The sequence below is a fragment of the Corythoichthys intestinalis genome, chromosome 4, assembly GCF_030265065.1.
Source record: "Corythoichthys intestinalis isolate RoL2023-P3 chromosome 4, ASM3026506v1, whole genome shotgun sequence".
NCBI classification, from domain to species: Eukaryota; Metazoa; Chordata; class Actinopteri; order Syngnathiformes; family Syngnathidae; genus Corythoichthys; species Corythoichthys intestinalis.
The window spans coordinates 9180915-9205142 of NC_080398.1; the positions used below are offsets into that span (position 1 = coordinate 9180915).

Consider the following 24228-nt stretch of genomic DNA (forward strand, 5'->3'; position numbering starts at 1 on the left):
CTTTCTAGTTTGATAGATACTCGTGTGATTTTACGTTCCAGTTTATGGGTCCCACATTTAATTAGTTCCGGCTTAATGTTTCTCCGCTTCCTAGAGAGCTCATCTGATACCGATTCGGCTGGTTGGGCGGTTGGAAATTTGGCTACATTTTTTCTTTGAAAAACACAATCAAGAAAAATTGACCCGGAACCATGGGTATGTAGGCTTTGCATAACATAGAAAGTTGATTTAGTGCGTAAGAGTATAGAAACGTCCAGCTCGATTGGCCATTTTGGTTCCGCGTACGTACCTAGCTTCTCCAGGGCACCGGTAAAACAACTAGCACCGATTTTAAAAATAATTGACACAAAATGTTTAATCGATTTTGATCATAATAATAGCCTTTATTCAAAATGCAGGAGTTTTATTGAATTACTACTAGCTACGCTTACGTACTTGGTGGTAGCAATAGCATTAGCTAACCTTTTGCAAGTCTTCTGCTCGAGTACTGACGTGTCATTTTTCAACTTAAAGCCAAACTTATGAAAATACATAAAAAATATATTACTATGTGAGCACACGTTTTTTATTAGGAAAAACTATTTCTAATACAGTATTTTATCACACCAGAAAATGCTCAATGTATTTTATGAAAATATATAAGTCTCAGCTCCTAAATGAACAAGCTGCTGTGGAATGAAGGCATTAACGTGTTGTTGATGTGTGACTTTATTTTTACATATTCAACGTCTTTTAAATAATAGATAATAAGATTTCAAGTCATAAATACTTTTTCGTATTTTTTTTCTGGAGTTGACTAATCTAAAATCAGCTGAAAACAAAAATGTCAACTATTTGGAGTTGTTATTGGCTGGACGCTACAGTTGGGAGGAGCCATTGGTTATGTTCTTTTCACTCTAGGTATGCACTTTTTAGATTACATAAATTATTGACATTTTTGTTTGTTGACCTCAAAGATAATGCTTGTAGCTCATACAAAGGAAATTTTGTAGTTTTACACCCTTATGATGCTACTAAAACTTAACTAAATATTGGTTAAATTCTCGCCAATGTCTTGCGCCTAGTGAACAAGCAGACTAACTTGTGTGTTTGCATCTTTGCAGCAGTGAACACGGGTACATCCCTGGTTCTGTCCAGTCTGCTGTCCGTGCTTGTGTTTGCCGGCATGCAGATGTTTAGTAAGCAACTGGCATCCACTGAGTGGCTTACCATCCTGGGGGGTTTCCTGGGCTCCATCCTTTTTATCTGCTCTCTTACTGTATCCTCTTTGTCCACAGAACTGATCACTTGACTGTTTTTTTTTTTCTTCCCTTGAAAAGTTATGTAACTTTCTGCTATACAAAGTTCAACCTTAACTCCGTGTTTTTTCAGGCATTTAGTAATCTGGAAAATCTTTTCTTTGGGAAAGGGTTCCAAGCAAAGATCTTCCCAGAAAGTAAGTTGATGCAGTATGTAGTTATACAGCAGGGATGTCCAAAGTCCGGCCCGGGGGCCAAATGTGGCCCGTGGTCAAATTTCATCCGGCCCCCAGTCTCTGTCATAAAATCAATAACGTCTGGCCCGCACACACTTAATAAATTGGTCAGCAGTACAGCTACCAGCATATGAAGTAGCTTACACTAAATGCTGCTCCTCATTGACCCACTAAAAGGCAGAAGCACTCTAAGCAACATTACCCCGTGTGATCATTTACCTCCAATTTTTAAAAATAGCGACAATCAACAAAAAAAGTTGACTGCGATGGCCGACGCTTCAAGGATAGGTGGAAATTGGACTATTTCTTCATTAAAATTCACAACAACTGTGTCTGCCTCATTTGCAAAGAGACAGTCGCTGGTTTTAAAGAGTTCAAAATGTGAGGCGATATTACTAAACGAGACACACTGACATGTACGACCGGATTACAGGGAAGATACGCAGCGAGAAATTGAAGCAACTTGAAGCTAGTTCAATTTCACAGCAGCAGTATTTTGCAAGAGCCCTAGAGTCGAAAGAGAACCCCACAAAGGCTAGTTGCGAGATTGTTGAAATTATGAATTACAAAAAAATAAATAAATAAAGCAAATGGGACACACAGAATGGGCTGCTAAAATTTGCTTAAATATGTTGTTCTACGTAAAGGACGTCAGCCAAGGTCGGCCCCCCACATTTTTACCACACCAAATCTGGCCCCCTTTGCAAAAAGTTTGGACACCCCTGGTATACAGTATTGGATTTTTAAAAAAAAATTTTTTTTCATTTTGGAGTCATCGTTACACTGTTTGAACTCAAGCTTGTAGTAGAACCTAGATGTTTGGGTTGAATATCTTTAAAGGTGCATGCGGTATATTCTCAAAGCGGAAGGAGTAAAGAGCACCAGGCATACAATATACTAGAGTAAAGGCCTGTGTTTATAAGAATGCTTTAAAATGGCCATATTTATCATAATTTCTTCAAAATTGTTCTGATTTGATTGATAGTGATATAATCCATAAGTTTAGCAAAATACAGCATATCATAAAAAAACACAACTATTTTCTTTCAGATGTTATTTAGACAGATTCCATCAACATTTGACAGTTTAGTCTTGGCAATTTTTGTAAGGATATTATCCCCGTTGCCCATAGCATGCAATTTTTTAAAAAATCTTTTACCCTTGCAAGATGTTTTTGGTCCACATCTGTTTAGCACTATAAGAAGCTACATGGCAGTCCCACTTCAACTTGTAGTACAATTAACACAGTGGTTCTTAACCTTGTTGGGGCTACCGAACCCCTCCAGTTTCATATGCGCATACACCGAACCCTACTTTAGTGTAAAATAAAATATGACCCCCCCCCCAAATTCAAGACATTTAGTTTTTCTACTGGTGCACAAAATGAACCATGCAGAACAAAACCAACATAGTGCATGAACTCACAACAAATTACATACCTGCTTTGCGATCAGGTATGCAACTTCATATGATGTTGCGAGGGTAGAGTTGCTCAACTTGGCATTGCAAATCATGCAGCTAGGACGCTGACTAATGTCTCGTTCCGTGATACATGAGAATCCATATTGTATATATTCGTCCGACCACTTTCTTTTTTACTCGACATAGTATGGATTTAAATATGAAGAAAGTAATTATAAGACATATTACGATGACATTCACACGTTGTATCACTCCTGAGTGCACAAAATTCTTCGCAGCACTGATTTGCCAAGCAATGTCACGTGATCATCTACAGCCAGTGATTGCCAAGCAGGGTATGCCATCGCTTAAAGCCAAGTGTCCTGTGCGAAATATGGGCGGCACCATCTTGGACAATGTCTGCCTCGAACTTCCGGTTCAGAAAAAAACTACGTGAATTACGGTTGAAGTAAGCAGTGTTTTATCAAAGTTAAAACTGCAAAATGAAAGCAGAGGAACTCACGGAATCTCCATAAATGGACTCAGCACAACGTTGATGAGACGTAGATGAGACTGTGTGATTGTTCCTATCACTTCGTTGATCATTCGTGGACAAAACTATAACAACCTGTCAGCCTGTGTTGACGTGAGGTATAGATTGATACGCCGGCCACTTGAGTGACCAATATGAGATTACATAACACATTATATTACATTTGCCGAATGCAGAAGGGCTGACACGGATTTTGTTGTTACAAAGAAATACTACAAGGTATGTACATATAATAAAGAATAGTATAGTGCAGATAATGATCGCAATAAAAAACATTTGGACAACATGATTCCATTTCTTGTTTTATTTAAAACGATTGATGCATGTGCAAAGCAGGTCAGTAAATCACAATTTATAAAATGATTAGAAAAATATTAACAAAGGTTAAGCATATGAGGAATGTGTTATCAGACAGCAGAGCTTAAGGGAGCCATACTTTCACCCGACATTACAAGACACTCTGAGGCATTCAGACGGGCTTTCTCTCGCTGTCCTCGATAAGAAATGCTATTGGAGCTGGAATTAAAGATGCTGCAGTTAAAAAGTTCGTAGTTGGATCTAGGCGAGCTCGGTGAACCAAAATCTGTCCCAGCCTCTGCCTCTCGGCTGCCCCTGGGAGTCAAGCCGTCTATCATCAAATTAGAATGCACATACTCTTGATATTTGTCCATCAACGTGCAAGTCAAGTTGTCTTCCCTTGCCTAACAGCGTTTTCCAGCTGTAAACAAGCATACAAAAACTTGTAACACTTGGATTTATGCGGTGCCATCCAACACGCACTGATTAGCAACAGGCTAGCAGCAGCAGTAGTTGTAGTAAAAATGATTAAACTTCATAAGTACAATCATCATCGTAATTATCAATAGCAAAGGCAACAAGTTATCTCATGCCGCAGATTTTATGTTTCGTAATTTTGGAGCACATACCTTTCATAAGACAGCGTCAGACACGAACGGTCACCCGCAGGACAGCCTGCAGTTCGGACGTCTCCTTCCCTCCGGTATATTACGAGCACCCATGGTTTGTGGTACGGAGCATTGAGGCACTGCCTTGGTTCTACATCCGCCTTCATAAAGACAAAATTCCCGTGTTCGTGAATGACAACATCCAACATTTTGGGTGTGCAACTAGTACTGGAATGCCTCGGAGCTTCCTGATGGCGTTTCCATCGACCGCCATAGAGTCAATAAAATACGATAATATTTTACTTTTGGTCACCCTCGGTAAGCCTGAACGATATATCGTTTAAACATCGCCATCGCGATGTGTGTGTGCGCGATAGTCCCATCGCAAGCACGTGCGATAGTTTACTCCTCACTTTCTGGTCTGCGCACAGCCTCCTACCCTCCCTCTCCCAGCCTTTTGATCCTCTCAGTCACTGCGGCACAACGATGGCTTTGATCTGGCCCAGGAAGCAGACTTCACACGGGCATCTGTCAATCATCGTTTAACTTGTTAAACAGTTGCAAGGAAGCCGCGCTGGAATGAATGTGTGTACTGTGGAGACGTTGGAGACATTTAAATGCCAGAAGTGATCATGAGGAGTTTGAAATTTACATGTCACTTCAAGGGTCACAGCTAAAGTAGATAAACAAAAGCATTTAATAAAGCCAAGCATTTATCTGCTACAGTACTTCATTCTTGTTCAAAAATGATTTGGTTGGACAGTTATGTTTAAAACGTATCATGACATTTGAAGTGCTTAAAAACCATTTATTTATATACATTTTTTAAATCACTTTGGGGGGGAAAGTGAGAGAAAAAAACATGCCTTATATGTATCTCTTTCCAATGCTAAATCTGAATAAATACATTGGGCACAAAAAATACACACACACACACACACACAAAAAAAAAAAAAAATGGGAGGGTGCGCTACTTTGCGGTTTTTCACTTATCGTGGCGGGTTCTGGTCCCCATCTAAAGTCTTTCCAAACAGCTATTTAAGTAATCTTGTGAAAATTTCTTGACAAAAATATATATACATTTTTTTAAATATCGCAATATAATATCGCAATTTATCGCAAACCCCCCAAAAATCGCAGCAATAGTTTTTTCCAATATCGTTCAGGCCTAACCCTCGGCCACTTCTTGATGTTGTCTTCCCATGTCGAGATGGCAGAAGGATGCGGTATTTCCAAATCGGGGTTTTTAGTGAGTGACGCCACTCCAGCGCCATTGATGTCAATGGTAAAAAAATGGGAAACGGAAGTGGTAGGCAGACATAAGGAAGTAAAGCGTAAGTACCTCGGAAACTTGTCTATAGACATGATGAGTCTGTGTGTCTTGACCTCAGCGGCAGAGGCTCCACCGAACCCCTGGGACCGACTCACCGAACCCCTAGAGTTCGAACGAACCCAGGTTAAGAACCACCGAATTAACACTATGAATGGCAGATTTCTTAAAATAGGTTCTGTTCTTGGCAAACCACGCAGCTGTAGGCTCTTTACTGTAGTTTCTCATGAAAACACCAAACTCTTGGAGAAGTCTCCAAAGGCTTCAAGTGCAAGATTATGATGCTGAACAAGCTATAAAATCAGCAAATATAGTATTGAATCAGGCTATTTTAAATGAGACCCAGTGGTCCAGGCATACTGTTGCCTAAACACCTGCTCAAGGAATTGGATGGTAGTTGGAGCAGAACCTGTGCTGCGTTTGTCAAGAGAAAAATCCTAATCAATGTGTTGGTAACTTGACATGAATAATTTAATATATAAGACAGGTTGGAGCAGTGTGACTTTCAGAAAGCTGCTCAAGCTGGTGCTCAAGTGCTGTCGAGTACAGAAAAAGTTCTTGCCAGTCAGCAACTTTGCAACCTTTCTTCGGGGGCAGTTGGAGAGCCATAGGCAAGGAAATAATCTCACAGAAACTGCAAAGCCTACTATCACATCCATTATGTTCAAATGCCTGAAATAAAATTGGGGGCGGGCATGTGCCAAATATCTTTTGAAGTAGCCGTTATAGTAACTGTCGTAATAGTTTTTCCGATTTTAGGCAAGATGTAGAATACACCCTCGACTGGCGCTATACATTTGCAGGACACCTTGACAAACATTCACGCTCACACAAAAACTACATTCACATTCACACATCTTCAATTAACCTAAAGTGCTTGTTTTTCAAGTGTGAGCAAATCACGCAAGAAAACTGAACTCTGAAGCAGATTTGCTCATCACTTGATCACAGTTGTGCTGCCCCAAACTTGAATCATGTTTTTGGAATGTGGGAGGGTGCTGGAATATCTGGAAAATATCCACGTTATCGCAGGGAGCGAGGCCCTAGCGTCCAGCCCAAGACCCTGGAGTTGTGAGGAAGATATGCCACAGATGTTTATGACTCCCTATAATAATATATAGATACACCAAAATCTCTAGAGACCAAAACACTTGTTTCAAACTTGTCTAACAATATTATTCTTAATGTAATTTTGCTAACTCTCCTTGAGTAACATTGTTCTACTTACAGTTGTGCTGTGCTTGTGCCTGTCCTTATTTGCTTCCGGTCTGGTTCATCGCGTGTGTATTACCACATGGTAAGTCACCTCTTTACTCTTTAATGTGCTCTACATGTACTTCTTTTTTTCTCCCTAAATACATCAACATTCTTTCCACGCAGTTTGATATTCTCTCTTTTCGCCTTGTACTACATCAACAAAATATCTGCTGCCCTCTACCAAGCGACTGCACCCTCAGCAGTGCCAGTGAAGGTGGCCACGAAGGGCAAGAGGAAGAACTAATTAAGACCTGAGTAACTACAAAAAACATCCAACTTCACAAAAACTTTCATATCCATGTTCCATTAAATAGATGACTCTACCGCAGTCTTCCTGTTTGTCCATTTCTAGTCATTTTGTAATTAAACAGTGAAAACCCTTTAATGTGTTCTGTCCTTTCTCATTCAGAAAGTTAATAATGCTTTTTATTTTCGTAAGAGGAAAAGAAATACACAATTTTCATACACACAAGACATTGAATTAGACTCCATGATTGTTATTTGTTTATCATAGCAAAATATTTTAGACCACTAAGAATTCAACTTGGCAAAAACAATTTGGCGAAGGCCTTCTCTGCTCTACAGGTAGTGGTGGAAAAACGTAGGACACAGTATACAAACTTGTGTTTGGATAAATTTAAATGGATGTAATACTGTGAGATTTAATTACTGTGGATACAAAAAAACTACAAATTTAAAAAAATAGTTAAATGTATTAAAATCACCAATTACACTTTCCAGAAGTTAGTGAATAACACTTAAAACCATTGGCCCCCTGCCTAGGTTTGGCCCTTCATGCAAGTTCAACCCTAGAGGCCACTGAAAGATGTTTAACAAAGTTGCCAAAATACCTAAAACCTATAGACGGAGTTTTTCACTTTTGTGACGGGGGGGGGGGGGGGGGGGGGGCAAACATTTTGATGACCCCGAAATGCAGTGTCAGCAATAAAGTTAACATACAAGATATATGATCGGATAGTAGCTTAACCCTTGCTCATACATACCGCCATACCAGCTGTGCATGTGTGAGCGCGCGTTGTTCTGTCTTACTTAAAAAATAAATAGACGCCTCATCCATGTTGATGATATTCCAGCCAGGAAATACGTTGAAAATAAACATTTTTTTGTTTCCCTTCATTTTTGCAGGGAATTCTAAATTAGGCTGCTTAGGACAGCTATGCTTTTGGTCAAGATCATCGTCCATTGAATATGGTTCACCCGGTGGTGGCTCTGTTGTGCAATTAACATCTTTAGTGGGGCAAACTGAAACTCTGCTCATCATTTTGTCGGTGCTCTCCGGCATTTCATGGTCCTCATCTTCAATCCATGGTGCTCGCTTAGTAGTTGTTTTCGCTTTTGAAAGCTTAGGTTTGAAAAAATTGTATCCATCTCGTCTCTAATAAAAGGGGGTCTAATAAAAGCAAATAACCGTCTCTAAGGTGCTAGTCACATGATCTGTTTGAAAAATAATTTTGACCCATTATAGAAAATATTTATTTTGTTCATTCTTTTTGGTTGTCTGTTTTATTGCTTTACAACTTTATTGGCAACATTTTCCTGGTGAAGTCTTAATTTTAAATTCAAATACTGTAATGGAAAGTCAAATACATGCAATGACATTTTCTATAACCCCTGCCCCCCCTTAATCTATCTTAATCTAAGTATGCTACAACCCCTGGGTCAAATATAATTTTGTAGCAGACGACCAAGGGCGTAGGTTTGCATAGGGACGGTAGGGACATAACACTACCAACTTTTCAGGATGCTCAAATTGTCCCCACCAACTTTTAGACAACCTTATTTGCATTATATAATGAGTTCAGTTATATAGGTAATTTAGATTGTCTTCCCATAAATTGTAATGATAGAATTGACCCTACATTATGTTCAGACTTACATTTACCCCCTTTCACTTGCTGAATGTGCTGGTCCATTTTTTCCCCTTCAAACACACATTTGATGGCTGATGACTGGAACTCCTCCGCCCCCATTGAAGAGGAGGGATATTAGAAGGTTTTTTTCGGCCAGCAGCATTTTAGGGCTCCTTGATTGCAGGCTGGAGAGTGGAGACCAGACGGGCGAAGACGCCGACAGCTGCAAGCCATCGAAATCAGCCGCCTTTATAAGCCAGCTCGTTGTTGCCGCTCGTCGCCAGACCAAACTTTTAGCTATCCCGTCAGTGAAGTCCAGCATTCAGGTATTTACCACATCAATTCTTACCCGGCTAATCAGACCTCTTGTTCCGTCCCAGGATTCCCCGTGTCTGCTCCCAGAATTGTACCGACGCCTGATTGACCTCCTGTCAACACCTGCCAGCTACACGCCAAGTGCACGTGCAGTGCTGCGAAGGGTACTCAAATAAACTTTTGAAAATCACCACAGCCACCCTTGTCTGCTTTGGGGTCCACTTCCCAGCGCACCCTAACACAGCAGCCACTTTAAGTAATGTAAAAATACGTCAATGTTGTGAAGGTGGGGAACACACCACTAATTTTGCAATTGAAAGTCCGACCTGCATCAGAGTTAGCTTAACATTACATTAACCGTGGGAACTTGCTAACCTGTAAAACCCGAGTAGAAAGCTGTTTAGTGACGTGTCTTCCTGTACTTTTTCTACTGTTAACGTTAATCCAACTGCATTTTGTGCATTTATTCCTTAATTAAAATGTTAAAATGTATGTATTTTCTAGCTATCCTTAAAAAAATATTTTTATTTGCAGCCGATGCCCATTTTTACCCCCCCCCCCAAAAAAAACCCACAACCACTGTAAATTCCTTTATATGAAGCAAGCATTTTGAAAAATGACTTTCTCCCATGAAAATATTTTTATTGTAACCTTTTTTCATTTTTACATAGGAACCAGCTATATTTGAGCTACATTTGAGAAATGTACCCAATCTGTATGGTCTTATTAATGTCCCGTCCTCAGCAAAAAGTGTACATGCAGGTTATGCTGTTTTAGCGTCCCTACCAATGTTGAGACCAAACCTACGCCCTTGCTGATGTGTGTCGATCCAAAACTACTGGACTTCTCGACAATGTTCAGATGGCTGACCCTTAAATCAAATTATCTTGGCTCCATAAAAGAAATGTTTGCCGCACCCAAAAATGCGTTGCAGGCAGAAAAAATTAAAAGCATCAAAGTGAAAAGGTTTTGGTCTGAGGATGCTTTGCTAATGCGGGATCTGGCCAGCACTTCATTAAATCTTTTCATGAATTATATAGTCTAACAGTGGTTGATTGACCAACGCGCGAGACCATCTGTTTGATAATTCAAGGTGAAGTGGAACTGGACAAGATTGTGGTACTTTGTTGGCCATTACTTGGACTTCTTTGAGCGATAATTACGAGGTATTTTCATTTGGACATGAGCTTTACTTAAACGGCATTTAAAAAAGTCCATTCAAACATGTTCTGTCTCATACCATTTGATTATGGAGTAACTTTCCCTCGATAGGAAAAAGTCCGCTTTTTGGTTTGGAATACGTATTCACAAGAAATATAACCCACACATTTTGGGAGCTGTGTTAAGATGGGTGTGTGGAGACATGAATTGCTTTAACTCCCTCCCTCCGCTTATTTCTTTCCTCCCTCCCTTCTCCTTCTTTCGGGGCGTTGTCCGGCTCACTATATAAACTCGTATAAACTGCGAGTGAACTTCTGCTTTTCTCTCCAACCCACCCTGCACACTCAGCCGCCTCCTCGTCTGGTGAGTCCCCACGCCTCCATTCGACACTTTGGGTAGATTGCGCTCTTTTGACGAATGCTCTTGTCGTTCCAGAAGTGATAGCTCACCGAAAAATGCGATGCACCTACTCGCAAAAGTTAAAAGCGTCAGCTTTATAAACGAGTGCTAGGTTTGGCTTTGTTTTTAAGCATTTGCTCTTAGTTTGACGCAAAAGTTTCCACGTTGGCCACTGGGTGTGTTAGTCATACGTCATTGGGTGGTCTTCTGTGGTTTGGGCGCATCCACTTCTCCCGTGTGACAAGTTGCTGCTGGCCTTCTGTTTCCTGTCCCTTTGTTAAACCTTCACGGACTGTAGTCTTTGTTTTATCATTTTTACGACTTTTTTTCTGAAATCCAATAGGGGAAAGAGCGGATGAGGGATAATGGCCAGCAGCCATTGGATAATTTAGATAAGGATGTCCGTTTGTTCTGGAACATTTGCAAAAATATAAAAGAATTTACTCATAGTGCCAATGAAAGCAACACCCGTATCCTCCCTTAGTGTTGCAATGTTTACATTGGCTGCAGATGACAATGAGCTGGTCTTTACGCGCCTGTCACCATGCGAACCGCAACCTTTCAAATATACCGACCCCATGATATTTAATTATATACTGTACTTATATTTCCTTGTTTATCCCTTTATAGGGCATTCATTTAACTCTTTGTCTGCCATTGACGACGCTAGGCATCCAATCCATTTTTTTGGGAGGGAGAGGCTGGTAGCGAATGATCGCTGAGAGCCCTCCCAGTCAAAATGGATTGGACGTCTAACGCCGTCAATGGCAATGAAAGATGAGCATTAGCAGCCACTCCTCTCAATTTAAATATAATGAGATTAATGAAATAAAAAGTGACGCCATGACTAGGGTGTGTCTCTGGTGTAATTGATTTTAATTTCATTTTTTGTTTTTTTTATTAATTTTTTTATTAACTTAGAATTGTTTTTATTCATTAAAAATAATAAAATAAAATACTTCTAAGTAATATAGTTATAGTTTAAACTTCACATTTTGGTTAATGTAGGCCACACTTAACCCAAAATGTGATATCCTCATACACTGACACCACATCTTCATCATGTTAATTTTTTTTTGTTTGTTCGTTTGTTTTCAAATATTTGTTCTTAATTACTTGTATTTGTTTGTAATGACCCAAAAATATCCAGTTGCCCTATAGAGGGTTAAATGCTGAATTTATTATCATTGATGATTGTTTTTAGTTTTTATTTGCACTTCATATTGTAAGGGCTATGATTAAAATATAGTGAAACATTTTGAAGTGAATATTTTAAGAGTTGATATGTTATAATGAAAAAACAAAATGAACCAATTATATGTGAATATAATGCAAAGACAAAGTTCTAGCACCCTCTATGTGTATAAGTCAGATCTGTCTTCATATCGAACCACAAAATTTTCATATTCATGATAATTCATAGTGGGGCTACAGCTATCGATTATTTTAGTAGTCGAATAATTGATGAACCATTAGTTTGAATAATCGAGTAATCGGATAAGGGACATGAAAAATTTAATTCCCTGAGTTGAGCCTCAAAAAGGTATAAAAAAAAAAATAAATGAGGATCTATGTACAACAAAAGAACAATTGGCTAACTTACATAGCAAAAGTCTGCTAGTTTAAATGCTAACTTTTTTACAATGCTTTTAACAAATGGTTCAGACAAATATTCCCACAAAAATAGGCTAAAATACCTTTAAACTAAATAACTAATGCATTAAAAAAAAAAAAAACATGAGCTCAAACAAAAATGTAACTTATGTTGGTCTTAACAGGGAGCACCTTGATTCAGCCGTGTGAAATGAGGCAGACTAGAAGGCAGAGTATCCACCCAAATCAATAAAACTAAATGCAAACACTTTCAAAATAAACCATTACAACGCCACTTAAATTAAACGAATACTCGAAACAGCAAAATGTCATTCAAATCTTTTTTTCTAACCGAATACTCGAGTTATTCGATTCATCGTTGCAGCACTAATTCATAGCGTGGAGCTCCAGACTCACCTGTGGCTTACTCCAGGGCGGAGTAAGCCACAGCAAACAGACAGCAGAGTGGACCAATCAGCGACGGGCTGACGTGATGTTGGTAAAGCGACAATTCTAGCGCGAGGATGTAAACATATGAGAAGAGCGGAGAACGGATAAGTTTATTCAACATGGCTAGCGTGGGACAGTCTGTTGGTTTTAGCGACTCAATGTGTTTTTGGTCATATAAAACTGAATTTACCGCGGATAGGAACATATTCTCGGCTCTCCCGTTCACCATCTGCGTTGTTGTGGAGACCACTTCCGAAGCGCAAGAGTGACGTTGCTCGTTAAGAACATATCACGTAAATAAAGGAATCTGATTGCACAGACGATTTCATTCGGGCTCGAGAGGCCAGTAAGGAGCTGGGTCCCAGGCTCTATCGCTGTAACAGTGGTGAATCTGGAGTTCCAGGCTAGATAATACAAGCCCAATGAGCATTGTCTGTCAAATGGACCAAAAAAATATTTTCTTTTCCATAGAGCATTAACACTAAGGGTGTGGCAAATTTTCATTCTATATTATTAAACGTTGTCAATCCAACTAGTTCACTTGTATATATGTTGTAATGCTCCATATTTCCCAACACAATTACAACATTTGGAAAAAGATTTTGCTTTTTTCACTTAGAAGGCTATATTCTTTCATCATTTTGTTGCCATATTTCAATTATTGCACAATCGTGTATACTGCTGGTTCCTCCCATTACAAATCATGTCTGTTCTGTTTTTATTACCCAGCCTTCTTTGCAAATATGACTGACTTGGAAAAATGCATGGAGAACCTCATTGTTATCTTCCACCGCTACGCCAAAGACGACGGCGACGGGAGGACGCTAAGCAAAAAAGAACTTAAAAAACTGCTGGAGACGGAGTTACCCACCTTTCTCAAGGTTAGAATACACACACATTCTATATTCTTTTACAACCTATACCACCACTATGTAGTATTATGTGAATTACAGCCAAAATGTAATATACTGTACTGTAATAACTACACTGATTAAATTAGTGAGACTAAGAGTGACTTAATCTGCAATGTTTTACATTGCTTTTGTCCTCAGCCTAAATTAAGTTTATTAAAACTGGGTTAATGCTTTGGAAGCACAGTGGTATGGTAGTAAAGTGGTTAACATGTCTGCCTCAAAGTTCTTAATCCTAACATTAGGGTTAGAATCTTGGCTTCAGCCTTCCTCTACAGAGTTTGTATGCTCACCCTATGCTTTTGTGGGTTTACTTCTACATTCCAAAATGATGCATATGATTCACTGAAGACTAAAAATTGCCCGTAGGAGTTAATGAGCATGTGAATGATTTTCTATACAGCACTGTAGTAAGTAATAGTTACTATGTTTATGATGTACCATTGACATATAGAATAGCACCCAAAACAACAGTCTTCCATTCATTAAAAAAAAAATACAAACCCACACGCACACCCCCACACACCAATCCAGCATCATATGCCATCAAGTGCAGCAATAACATATACCAAATTAACTTAAGACCAAGAAAGTAGAAAGTCTCAAAATATTAAAAGAATGCTCATGCTTACAACCTGCATGGATCTATAATGTTAATTCAGAAACATCTTGTTCCTCAAAGGATGTTTGCTGTAGTGTTTCAGCCACTCAAACAGGCAAAGAGCTAACAGTTGGTATGCTATAATATTTTGAATTGCATCAAATTAATGTATTATCTTATGTAACTGACACAAAAACGTGCAATACAATTGAATTTATTTTAAGACTCTTATTATTGGAAATACTGTTTACATGTTGCTAGTCTTATTTTAACATGTAACCTGTACAAGTCAGCCAAGGTTTTATTGATGATGGTAAAAGTTCCCAAATCTGAGCATAAAAGACTTTATCAGAGCATCCTTGACGGGATCGTAGTTCACAAACATCTGATCTATTTTTGAGCCAAGCACTGTTTTTTTTTCCAGACTCAAAAGAACCCCAAAACAGTGGACTGCATCTTGCAAGACCTTGACCATAACAAAGATGACAAATTGGACTTTGAAGAGTTCCTGCCCTTGGTCGCGGGTCTTTCCATGGCATGTGAGAAGTGCTATGTGCTGCACCAAAAGAAGGGCAAACAATAGAAGAACCAGACACATGTTTCAGAAGTATTAACAAACCTTTGACTGAATATCACCTTGTCTGTCTGACTATTCATGCCACACTTGCTTTTGTATTTTTTCCTTGTATGATTTAAACTCATGAAAAAGTTTTGTTACAAAAATACGTCCACCCTGTGCTTACTGGCTCCAACCAATGTGATTGATAACCATACATTTAATAAATAGCAGGTGGCCCCAAAATTCTTTGGCACTCTGGTCTAATTTTACTGAGAATATTTTCCATCGTACTAAACCACAAAACTAACACATCTATGTCAGTCATTATGAGCGTTTCATTCTTGAAATAAAATGTTAGCCAACTACTAGAATTGCTTTTCTTCTTTTTCTGGAAAGGTTTGCTCGACCAGTTGTTGCTATGCAAAGTTCAATCGGGGTCCAAAAAATGTGTGTATTAAAGCCAGAAGGAAAAAAACACACACACACACACACCCAAAGACTTAAGCTTTAAGCAGTAAAAAAAAAAATTCCTTTTCATGGTAAATCATCAACATTTTAAATGTTTGACACAATGTTCAGCTCCTCTTCGACAATTTAGTACCACTCACCATGCTTCTGAATAATAATAAATAAAAATCCCAAAGCACAAGAAAGAAAAACATTTGCATAGACATGGGATAATCATTACAAAGATTACAGTTTGGGGGCAGTAGGTTCAGCAGGGAAGTCCAGACTTTCTTCTCCTCAGCCACTTCATCCAGCTCTTTCGAGGGATCCCAAGTCATTCCTGGTCCAGTGGGAGACATAGGCTACGTTCATACCGCAGGTCTTAATGCACAATTCCAATTTTTCATCATCTGTTTACTCTTATATTCAAAATTTGTTTGTATTGATAGAACACATGTATGCACTGTATGTGCATGATGCACACACACACACAGTCAGTTTACCCCGACTCTCAGTCATATAAGCAATATTAAAATATTGCTCATTCGGCACACAGAAAGAAAACCAAGCATTCTCAGCCTTGTTCGTCTTTTTTTCATTATACTATTTTTATGACTGTGGTAAAGCCCGACTCCTGCCTAAAAGCTGAGTTAAAACTAAGTGCTAACAATCAGATGCCTGAGCCACTTCATCTGTCTCCTCTTTATGCGGAGGAGCAGCGGCTCTCCCATTACATTCTTCCTTTAATCATGAACAAGACACCAAGATACTTAAACTCCATACTCCTCATCCCTGACCCGAAGAGGGCATTCCACCTTTTTCTTACTGAGGACTATAGTTTTAGACTCTCATCCCAACGGCTTCACACTCGGTTGCAAACCGCTGCAGTGAGAGTTGGAGATTGCAGCCTGATGACGCCAACAGAACTACATCTTCACTTCATTTGTATACATATTTGTTCATTGGATTGAATACAAGATACATACTGCCCTGACAAAGGGTATATATATATATATATATATATATATATATATATATATATATATATATATATATATATATATATATATATATATATATATATATATATATATATATATATTAGGCCTGTCAAACGATTAAAAAAATTTAATCGAGTTAATTACAGCATAGAAATTAATTCATCGTAATTAATCGCAATTCAAACCATCTATAAAATATGCCATATTTTTCTGTAAATTATTGTTGGAATGGAAAGATAGGACACAAGATGGATATATACATTCAACATACGGTACATAAGGACTGTATTTGTTTATTAAAACAATCAACAAGATGGCATTAACATTATTAACATTCTATTAAAGTGATCCATGGATAGAAAGACTTGTAGTTCTTAAAAGAAAAATGTTAGTACAAGTTATAGAAATTCTGTATTAAAACCCCTCTTCATGTTTTCGTTTTAATATAATTTGTAAAATTTTCAACCAAAAAATAAACTAGTTGCCCGCCATTGTTGATGTCAATAATTACTTACACAATGCTCATGGGTGCTGAAGCCTATAAAATCAGTCGCACCCAAGCGCCAGCAGAGGGCTGCAAAACTCCATAAAACACAATTAACAAGTGAGCGTTTCACTGTACCGTCATTTAAATCTGTCTGAGCGGGCCATCTGCGTTAATTGGTTCAAATATTTTAACGTGATTAATTTTTAAAAAATTAATTAACGCCCGTTAACGCGATAATTTTGACAGCCCTAATATATATACTGTATATATATATACTGTATATATACATACAGTATACTGCTACTTCACCATCTACTGGATACAGTGGGGCACTTTCGCATTTGCCCCTCTCATGTAGAATCCTTACTGCCTGAATATCCAAGAGTGCTTGCAGGACGATACGTGATGTACCAATGGTTAAAGTGATTTATGTCACGCCCTTAGAACACAGCAGACTTGTATCATAGGAATTCAAAGCATGTGCTCAGTTGCCATGACAGCTTTGCCTGTGTGTATACAGTGACTACGATGATGATTTTCCAAACTAGGATCCATTCATACTTCAATATGACAACGCAAATGTGCACACACCAGCGCGCATGCACACACACGTGCACGTACATGCACATGCACCCAGAATGCAATGAAACTTTTAATGTAACATTTGAATGGAGAATGGTAAGGGTGGTCATTAAAAGCTCGAAACGCTATTCACAGCTAGGATGGCCATTTCCACAACACCCAAATTTGGCTCCTTCTTGATTTCTTTTATTTATTTTTACATATGTTTTTTTACACACAAAGGTTTCAGTTTATCGAAACAACACAGAGAAAACACAAAGAAATACAAAATTCAGTTTCTAAAGGAAGATTTAATATTCTAAGGCACAAAAAATTGTGGAAAAGTAATTCCAATTGACACTAATAATGATTGTGCCACACTTGGAAGCAAAAAATGAAATAAAACATTTTCGATGAGGAGGCTTTGGAGGAATCTTTAGCCCACTCTTCTTTGCAGATTTGTTTTAACACTGTCATATTGGGAGGTTTTCTATCATGAACTTTAGAGTCACACCACAGAATCTGAATTGAATTTACGGTAAATCCAGATCTAGGTTTAAGTTATCGCTCTTTCAAAGGTCAGTGCGTTCCACAAAACAGAACTTTTATGGATTCACAGTATATATGCTAACCACATTTGCATAAAAATGTAAACATGCCTGACCCCCTTTTAATATAACCTTTATGTCAACATACAATATACAGTATATGGATGAATAGAAAATGTTTAAAGCAAAACATTCGATGCAAAGGGTTTTTTTTTTGGATTGCGTCGAAAAAATATTTTGCAGTATTACAATACACAACTGGATTCCCCCAAAAGTTGGGACACGATACAAATTGTGAATCAAAACAGAAAGAAATAATGTAGACGTGCCAAATTTCAATATTTTAATCAGATTAGAACATAGATCAAAAATTTAAACTATGAAAATACATATTTTTAAGGAAAGAATACCGGTATGTTGATCTGCAATTGCATGGTGTGATAAAAGTTGGACCAAGGCCATTTTCAACACTGTGAGGTATCGTCTCTTCTTTCAACAATTTGCAAACATCTAGTGACCGAGGAGTTTCTCAAGGTTAGAAATAGCAATGCAGTCCTATTAATGTCTAATACAGTTCTCTCACTGTTCAACTGTCTTTGGTCTTCTTTGTTGCACCTTCCTCTTTATGATGCATCAAATGCTTTCCATAAGTGAAAGATCTGGACTGCAGGCTGACCATTTGAGTACCCAAATCCCTTCCTCACACAGCCATATGTTGTAATTAATGCTTCATGTAGTCTGGCATCATCATGTTGAAAAACATCTGGATGCTTATGTTGTTCTAGAGCAGTGCTTATCAATTATTTTCTGTTACGCCCCCCCCAAGGAAGACGTAAATGTTTCGCACCCCCCCCAAACTCTCTGCCGCCACTGTAAATAGTATCATTTGTCTATAAAATTATTATTATAAATACGCATCTGCCTAACATTGCGTCCTTTTTTTCTAATAAAGAAAAAAAGTAACATAGATCAACTTATAATAAAGTATAACTTTATTAACATTGTTTTGTCTGTAACAGAGAAGACTTGAGGCGCATTAATTTGCCTTAATTAAAAAAATAAAAAAAAAATCCAAACTGTTAAAAACACTCAAGGTACATTTTTGACCATTTGATACAGAAAAATAAAATGTAATAAAATCAGTAAATAATAACAAATTAAAATTGATTAGAAACATTCACTCATGAGGACAATATGCTAAAAAATGTGACCGAAAAAACAAAACTGAATAAAAGAAAAAAAGAGTGTCCTTGGACAGAAGGACAGTTTTTATTTTTGCTGCTCACAATATTTACTTCCTTGTGGTTTGGAGTTATTTTGCAATGAGCATGCTAACAATGCTCACTGGTTTAATGATATAACACTGACAAAGCAGGACGATTGTTGGAAAAATTTCGGCACGTTTTCGCTGAAAAACAAGCGGCTTATCAATGAGATTGGGGTCTAATGTCTTTAAGTGGCGTCTTAATTGATTTGGCTTCTGGCTGTCCGCTATAATTATTTTTAGACACAGTAAACAGTGGTCTTTCCTCAACACCCACTGTATTAAAAGTCAAAGCTAAAAGGCAAACGGCACGAAAAAAGCGCATTCTCGGCGGCAGAGGTAGAACCGTAGGTGGGGGCGGTCGTCGTGACGATCCCAAGCCGAAAATGGCACTTCTCGGGCGGCGAAGTGAGAACCGGACAAGGCAATGGGTCGCTGCGTGAGTGAGTCCGGTCGGAAAACGGCTTTCGAAAACGGCGGCGGCGCATTGCTCCTCATATCTGTTTTCTGTGTGCTGAGTGCTCTTCTTTAATTCAAAAATACTGCGCGCACTCTGAAACTGAGAGCGCCACTGCCACACAGTGAGTGGTTGTGCAAGTACACTTTATTCCAGTACGGCAAAACAAAACCAAAAAAAAAAAGCATGTTCCCCGAGGTCACATGCGCCCCCCCTGGCATCGCTCTGCGCCCCCCCGGGGGGGCGCGCCCCACTATTTGAGAAGTACTGTTCTAGAGCCTGCACATACCTTACTGTATTCATGTTGCCTTTCCAGATGGGCAAGTTGCCCATGCCACATGCACTCAAGCAAACGCATACCATCACAGGATGACATAGCTTCAATTTTATGTAAATAAATTATATATATATATATATGGCGGAAAACACAGACAAGACTAAAAAAGCAGTTTCTGCTCTTGCACCGCTGTTTAAAATTAACTGCTGTATTTTAAGCCAAAAGAACTGTTGTGTTTGATAGAAGAATATGTCTATATGCTGCCACAGCAGATTCATGACGCATTAAGCCTCCGAATTATTTTTAATTTGTCTGTCTTACCCTGAAAACCGCCGTTTACAGACGTCGGGCAACCGCTTTTGTTTCAACGTAGCCATAAAAAGAAGGTAAGCAGTTATATTTATTAGTGATGCACGATAATGCATTTTTCAGCCGATACCGATAACCGATAATTTCCTCCTCGTTCCAACCGATAACCGATAATGTCAAGCCGATGATTCTATTAAAAGATTTATGTAAAATTTTAAAGTATATACAAAAGAAAATATTACTGGGCAAAAATATAATTTATTGCTCTTTTTTTCAACATAAAATATGAACAAGTATTCAATTCCAACATCTAAATAATGACAGATTGTCTGACATTGTGTAATGGTAAACTTTTGGCAACAATTACTTACAGAGTTGTGCTAAGTTGCACAAACATTCCTTTAAAAGTAAGCCATTCCTAACATATATAGCATTAATACACTGCAAAACATACCTCCTTAAAACTAGTCAGTTTTAAGTGTAAATCTATGTGAAATAAGTGAAATTATCTGCCAGCGCTTTAAGTGTATTTCTCTCAGATTTCTTAGAAGAAAAATAGCTAGCTGAAAATAATCTTAACAGCCTTATTTTAAGCAATACATTATTATACTTAATCCAAAAAAAAAAAAACTTGGAAGAAGAAAAGATTTTGAATAATATTTGTGGCTACAGAATATTATTGTTATTTCATTACAACAGGAATGTGCATATTTAATTTTATAAGTGTTAATAAGTGCCAATAAGTTTTGATTATCTACTGTGACTGTAATTGAGCAGACAATTAAGTTAAATTAATTTGAAAAGTGATTGCTAATGTTATATGCTTTCTTGCACACTGTGAAAATGATTAACTCAAAAGAGCGAGATGTCATGTACCCATTCTGCAGTGGTTTGTTTACTTTTGCGGCACTCACGACATTTGCTTTACAACAGCTAAACTGATACACGGCAGTACGATTTGGATGGAGTTGGAGCTCGCATCTCCGTGCGTGTTGTTTTGTCCCTGAGTTTTGTTAAGCCGAAAATATAGGCAGCGTTACAAAGTCATCTGACCGCTCGTCATTTTACATACTGAATGCATTATTGACTGGCTGACTTCGTTTTCTCCATGTTTAAATTATCATTCAACCACTGTGATTGGCATGTTTTTCATGAAGAATGGTGGTCGTATGAACTGCATTATTTTTTTATCCAGGGCTTTGGCTCTCGGGTCATTTCGGTAAAAAAAAAAAAAAAAATCGTGTCTCGTCTCGGCGGTGGCGGCTACGTTCGTACCGGATAATCCGCCCGCACTGGCCGGTTCGCCGCGGCATATTCGGGGCCTGGCTCTGCTCGCACGCCATGGGGAACGCTCAAGAAACTGGGGTGTTCGCCGAAGGTCCTGTAGCCGGGGAGCCGGGCTCTGCCTGCCGCGCCGTTGCGACCGGCCAGAGCGGCGGGCTCCGTCGGAAGACGGCTACATGCAGACTATCGGTCTCCAGTCGTGCCGGTGTGTAGCCTTAAGATGCGAGTTTACCACCCGCCTTGGGATGCTTTCCCAAACAACCCGACTCTGTAATGTCACAAGCTCCGTGGTTTAACTTGTGTTTACAATAGCTTTAGCATTCCCGCTAGCAACAGCCTCGTATTCGTTCCAAAAATCTTTGTGATGCAGTTTTAAATGGATGCTGGGTTAGTGGTTTTGAATGAGGACGCTTTCTTTCGGCCTCGTGGAACTTCTGCGGTACATGTTTCGCAGATGGCGAGAGCGTAATTTTTTTAGTAACAGCCGCCATAATATTCAACTATTTCTTGTCGTGTAACTCCGCCTCCTCAACCCCTCCTCCCTCAGGGGCTTCAGAGAGGGGAGGGGTTGAGGAGGCGGAGTTACACGCCTCAGGGGCTTCAGAGAGGGGAGGGGTTGAGGAGGCGGCATGCTGAATTCTTCGGTTGTGCACATTTGGAAGCTAAATCAAGTATATAATTATCGGATTGCATTATCGGTTTAATTTTTTTATTATCTGGATTATCTGTGTGACGTCGTAATTGCCATTATCGGCTGATAATTATCGGCAACCGACATTATCGTGTATCTTTAATATTTATTATTCAAAATGTCTGTCATTTTTAGCTTAGAATCATTAATTGATGTCTAAATTTTAGTTACAAAAAAAAAAAACGACTTTAAAATATTATTCACTCGCATATTTTAAACTTTTAAACAAATTTCGTCACAATGAAAAATTTGGCGTCTGTAAAAAAGTCACGGATATCTACCTTATAACTATCGTTTAGTTGTATTTTTTTTGTTACTGCCGCATACACACATACAGTGGGGAGAACAAGTATTTGACACACTGCCAATGACTGGCAGTGTATCAAATACTTGTTCTCCCCATTGTACATTAAAAAAAAAAAAATCGTCGTCTCACCCACCCGGGCGGTATGGTCTCTCCTTTCAAGCTCGGGTCCTCTACCAGAGGCCTGGGAGCTTGAGGGTTCTGCGCAGGATCTTAGCTGTCCCTAGGATTACGCTCTTCTGAATGGAGGTGGCGGACGTTGTTCCTGGTATCTGCCATGCGCCCAGCTTGGGGGTTACTGCCCCAAGTGTCCCGATCACTACTGGCACCACTGTTGCCTTCACTCCCCAAATTTTCTCCGACCCAGGGGTCGCGTTAACTGAATATTTTCTGTCATTAACCGGTTTTATACAACGGTAACGGAAAAAAACTGAAGTACATCTGTCATTTTGACAGGTTGCAATTCACACCCCAGACCACAGGGTGGCGAGTGAGCATATATCAGCTATTGTCTCTCTTGATGCATGACGTCGTTGGCCTTACTCGGAAAAATGTCAAGGCAACTGGGTGTCCGAAGTTTCTTCAAAAAGCCCCAAAACGACGATGGTGTTGATAAAAGAGGTGAAAAAAGAGGGACTGATGCAGTGAAGGATGACAACGAATCAAGTGAATCGCCGGTTCACTCCTCACTGCGGCGAGCAGTTGAAAATGCCGCCAATTACCAAGAAGGGCAGAATTGGTAACACGGTGAAAGCGGCATAAAGCCAAAAAAGCGGACCAGACTAGCCAGAGCCTGAAATTATTTCAAGGAAAATATGGAGGGTGCCACGCCACTATGGAGGTAGATTTGTGTCTTTATTATTCAATCAAAAAAAAAGTTGCTTCGATCAAATAAAAAGTTGCTTCAATCAAAATATATACTTTCAATCGAAGAAAACGTCACTTCAATCAAAAAAAAATGTGTTTGAATGCAAAAATAAATTTGAAACTCAAAAAAATATATTTGAAAACTATTTTTCTTTGATTGAATTTTATTTTTTTGATCAAAGTCAAGTTTTTTTTAATTGAAACACCATTTTTGATTGAAGTCATGTAATTTTCCGTTTGGACCACATTTTGGCTAGGACATTTGTGTCTTTATTATTCAATCAAAAAATAAATTGCTTCAAACAAAAAAATATATATTTTCAAAAGAAAAATCACTTCAATCAATTTTTTTTAAAAAATCAATCGTAGAAAAAAAGGTTTGAATGTGAAAAAATATTTGAGACTCAGAAATTCGCATTTGAACACTTTATTTTTCATTCAAACTGTTTTCTTTGATTGAAGCAATCCTTTTTGTGTTTGAGCCATATTAGGGGTAGGACATTTGTGTCAAAATCATTCAATCGCAATAAAAGTTGCTTTAATCAAAAAACTATTTTTAATCAAAGAAAAAAATCATTTGCAAAAACTTTTTTTTTTTAATATATTTTTTATTTGAAATATATATATATTTTTTTTTATTGAAGTGTCACTTTTTTTGAAAAGCAAAAAGTTTTAAACTTATTTTTTTCAAAGTGGAAAAAGTTTTGAACACACTTTTTTTTTTTGAAGTGGAAAAAGTTTTGAAGGCACTTTTTTTCGATTGAATCATTTTGACACAAAGATTCTCCTTCAACGCTAGTTCCGGTGTGTTTGATTGGCAGGTAGCTGAGCCAATGACATAAAAGTATGAAGCAAGCATAATGGCCACCAGGGCTCCATCCAGCCATCGGAGTCTGTTGGAGTCTAAGCCGAATATAGGGCACCGGTACGGGCGTGTGACATCGGCATTTC

The 24228-nt window shown here is 38.5% G+C and overlaps 2 protein-coding genes across 2 annotated transcripts; both read left to right on the forward strand.

Annotated features, from left to right (window-relative positions):
* Nucleotides 1-33: 33 nt before the first annotated feature.
* Nucleotides 34-7317, forward strand: krtcap2 (keratinocyte associated protein 2). Its single transcript, XM_057833306.1, has 5 exons — nt 34-195; nt 1104-1258; nt 1372-1435; nt 6894-6960; nt 7044-7317. The coding sequence occupies exons 1-5, from the start codon at nt 192-194 to the stop codon at nt 7162-7164; spliced, it is 411 nt and encodes a 136-aa protein (XP_057689289.1). The 5' UTR covers nt 34-191; the 3' UTR covers nt 7165-7317.
* Nucleotides 7318-10514: 3197 nt separating this feature from the next.
* s100a10b (S100 calcium binding protein A10b) lies at nt 10515-15151 on the forward strand. Its single transcript, XM_057834326.1, has 3 exons — nt 10515-10630; nt 13439-13590; nt 14646-15151. The coding sequence occupies exons 2-3, from the start codon at nt 13453-13455 to the stop codon at nt 14802-14804; spliced, it is 297 nt and encodes a 98-aa protein (XP_057690309.1). The 5' UTR covers nt 10515-10630; nt 13439-13452; the 3' UTR covers nt 14805-15151.
* Nucleotides 15152-24228: the final 9077 nt, after the last annotated feature.

Bases quoted from the DNA above. Each gene is read 5' to 3' on its own strand.
- s100a10b (XM_057834326.1), top strand. From the start codon at position 13,453: ATGACTGACTTGGAAAAATGCATGGAGAACCTCATTGTTATCTTCCAC. The intron at 13,591-14,645 runs GTTAGAATACAC...TTTTTTTTCCAG, and splicing joins AGTTACCCACCTTTCTCAAG to ACTCAAAAGAACCCCAAAAC.
- krtcap2 (XM_057833306.1), top strand. The intron at 1,259-1,371 runs GTATCCTCTTTG...GTGTTTTTTCAG, and splicing joins TTTTTATCTGCTCTCTTACT to GCATTTAGTAATCTGGAAAA. The intron at 6,961-7,043 runs GTAAGTCACCTC...CTTTCCACGCAG, and splicing joins CGCGTGTGTATTACCACATG to TTTGATATTCTCTCTTTTCG.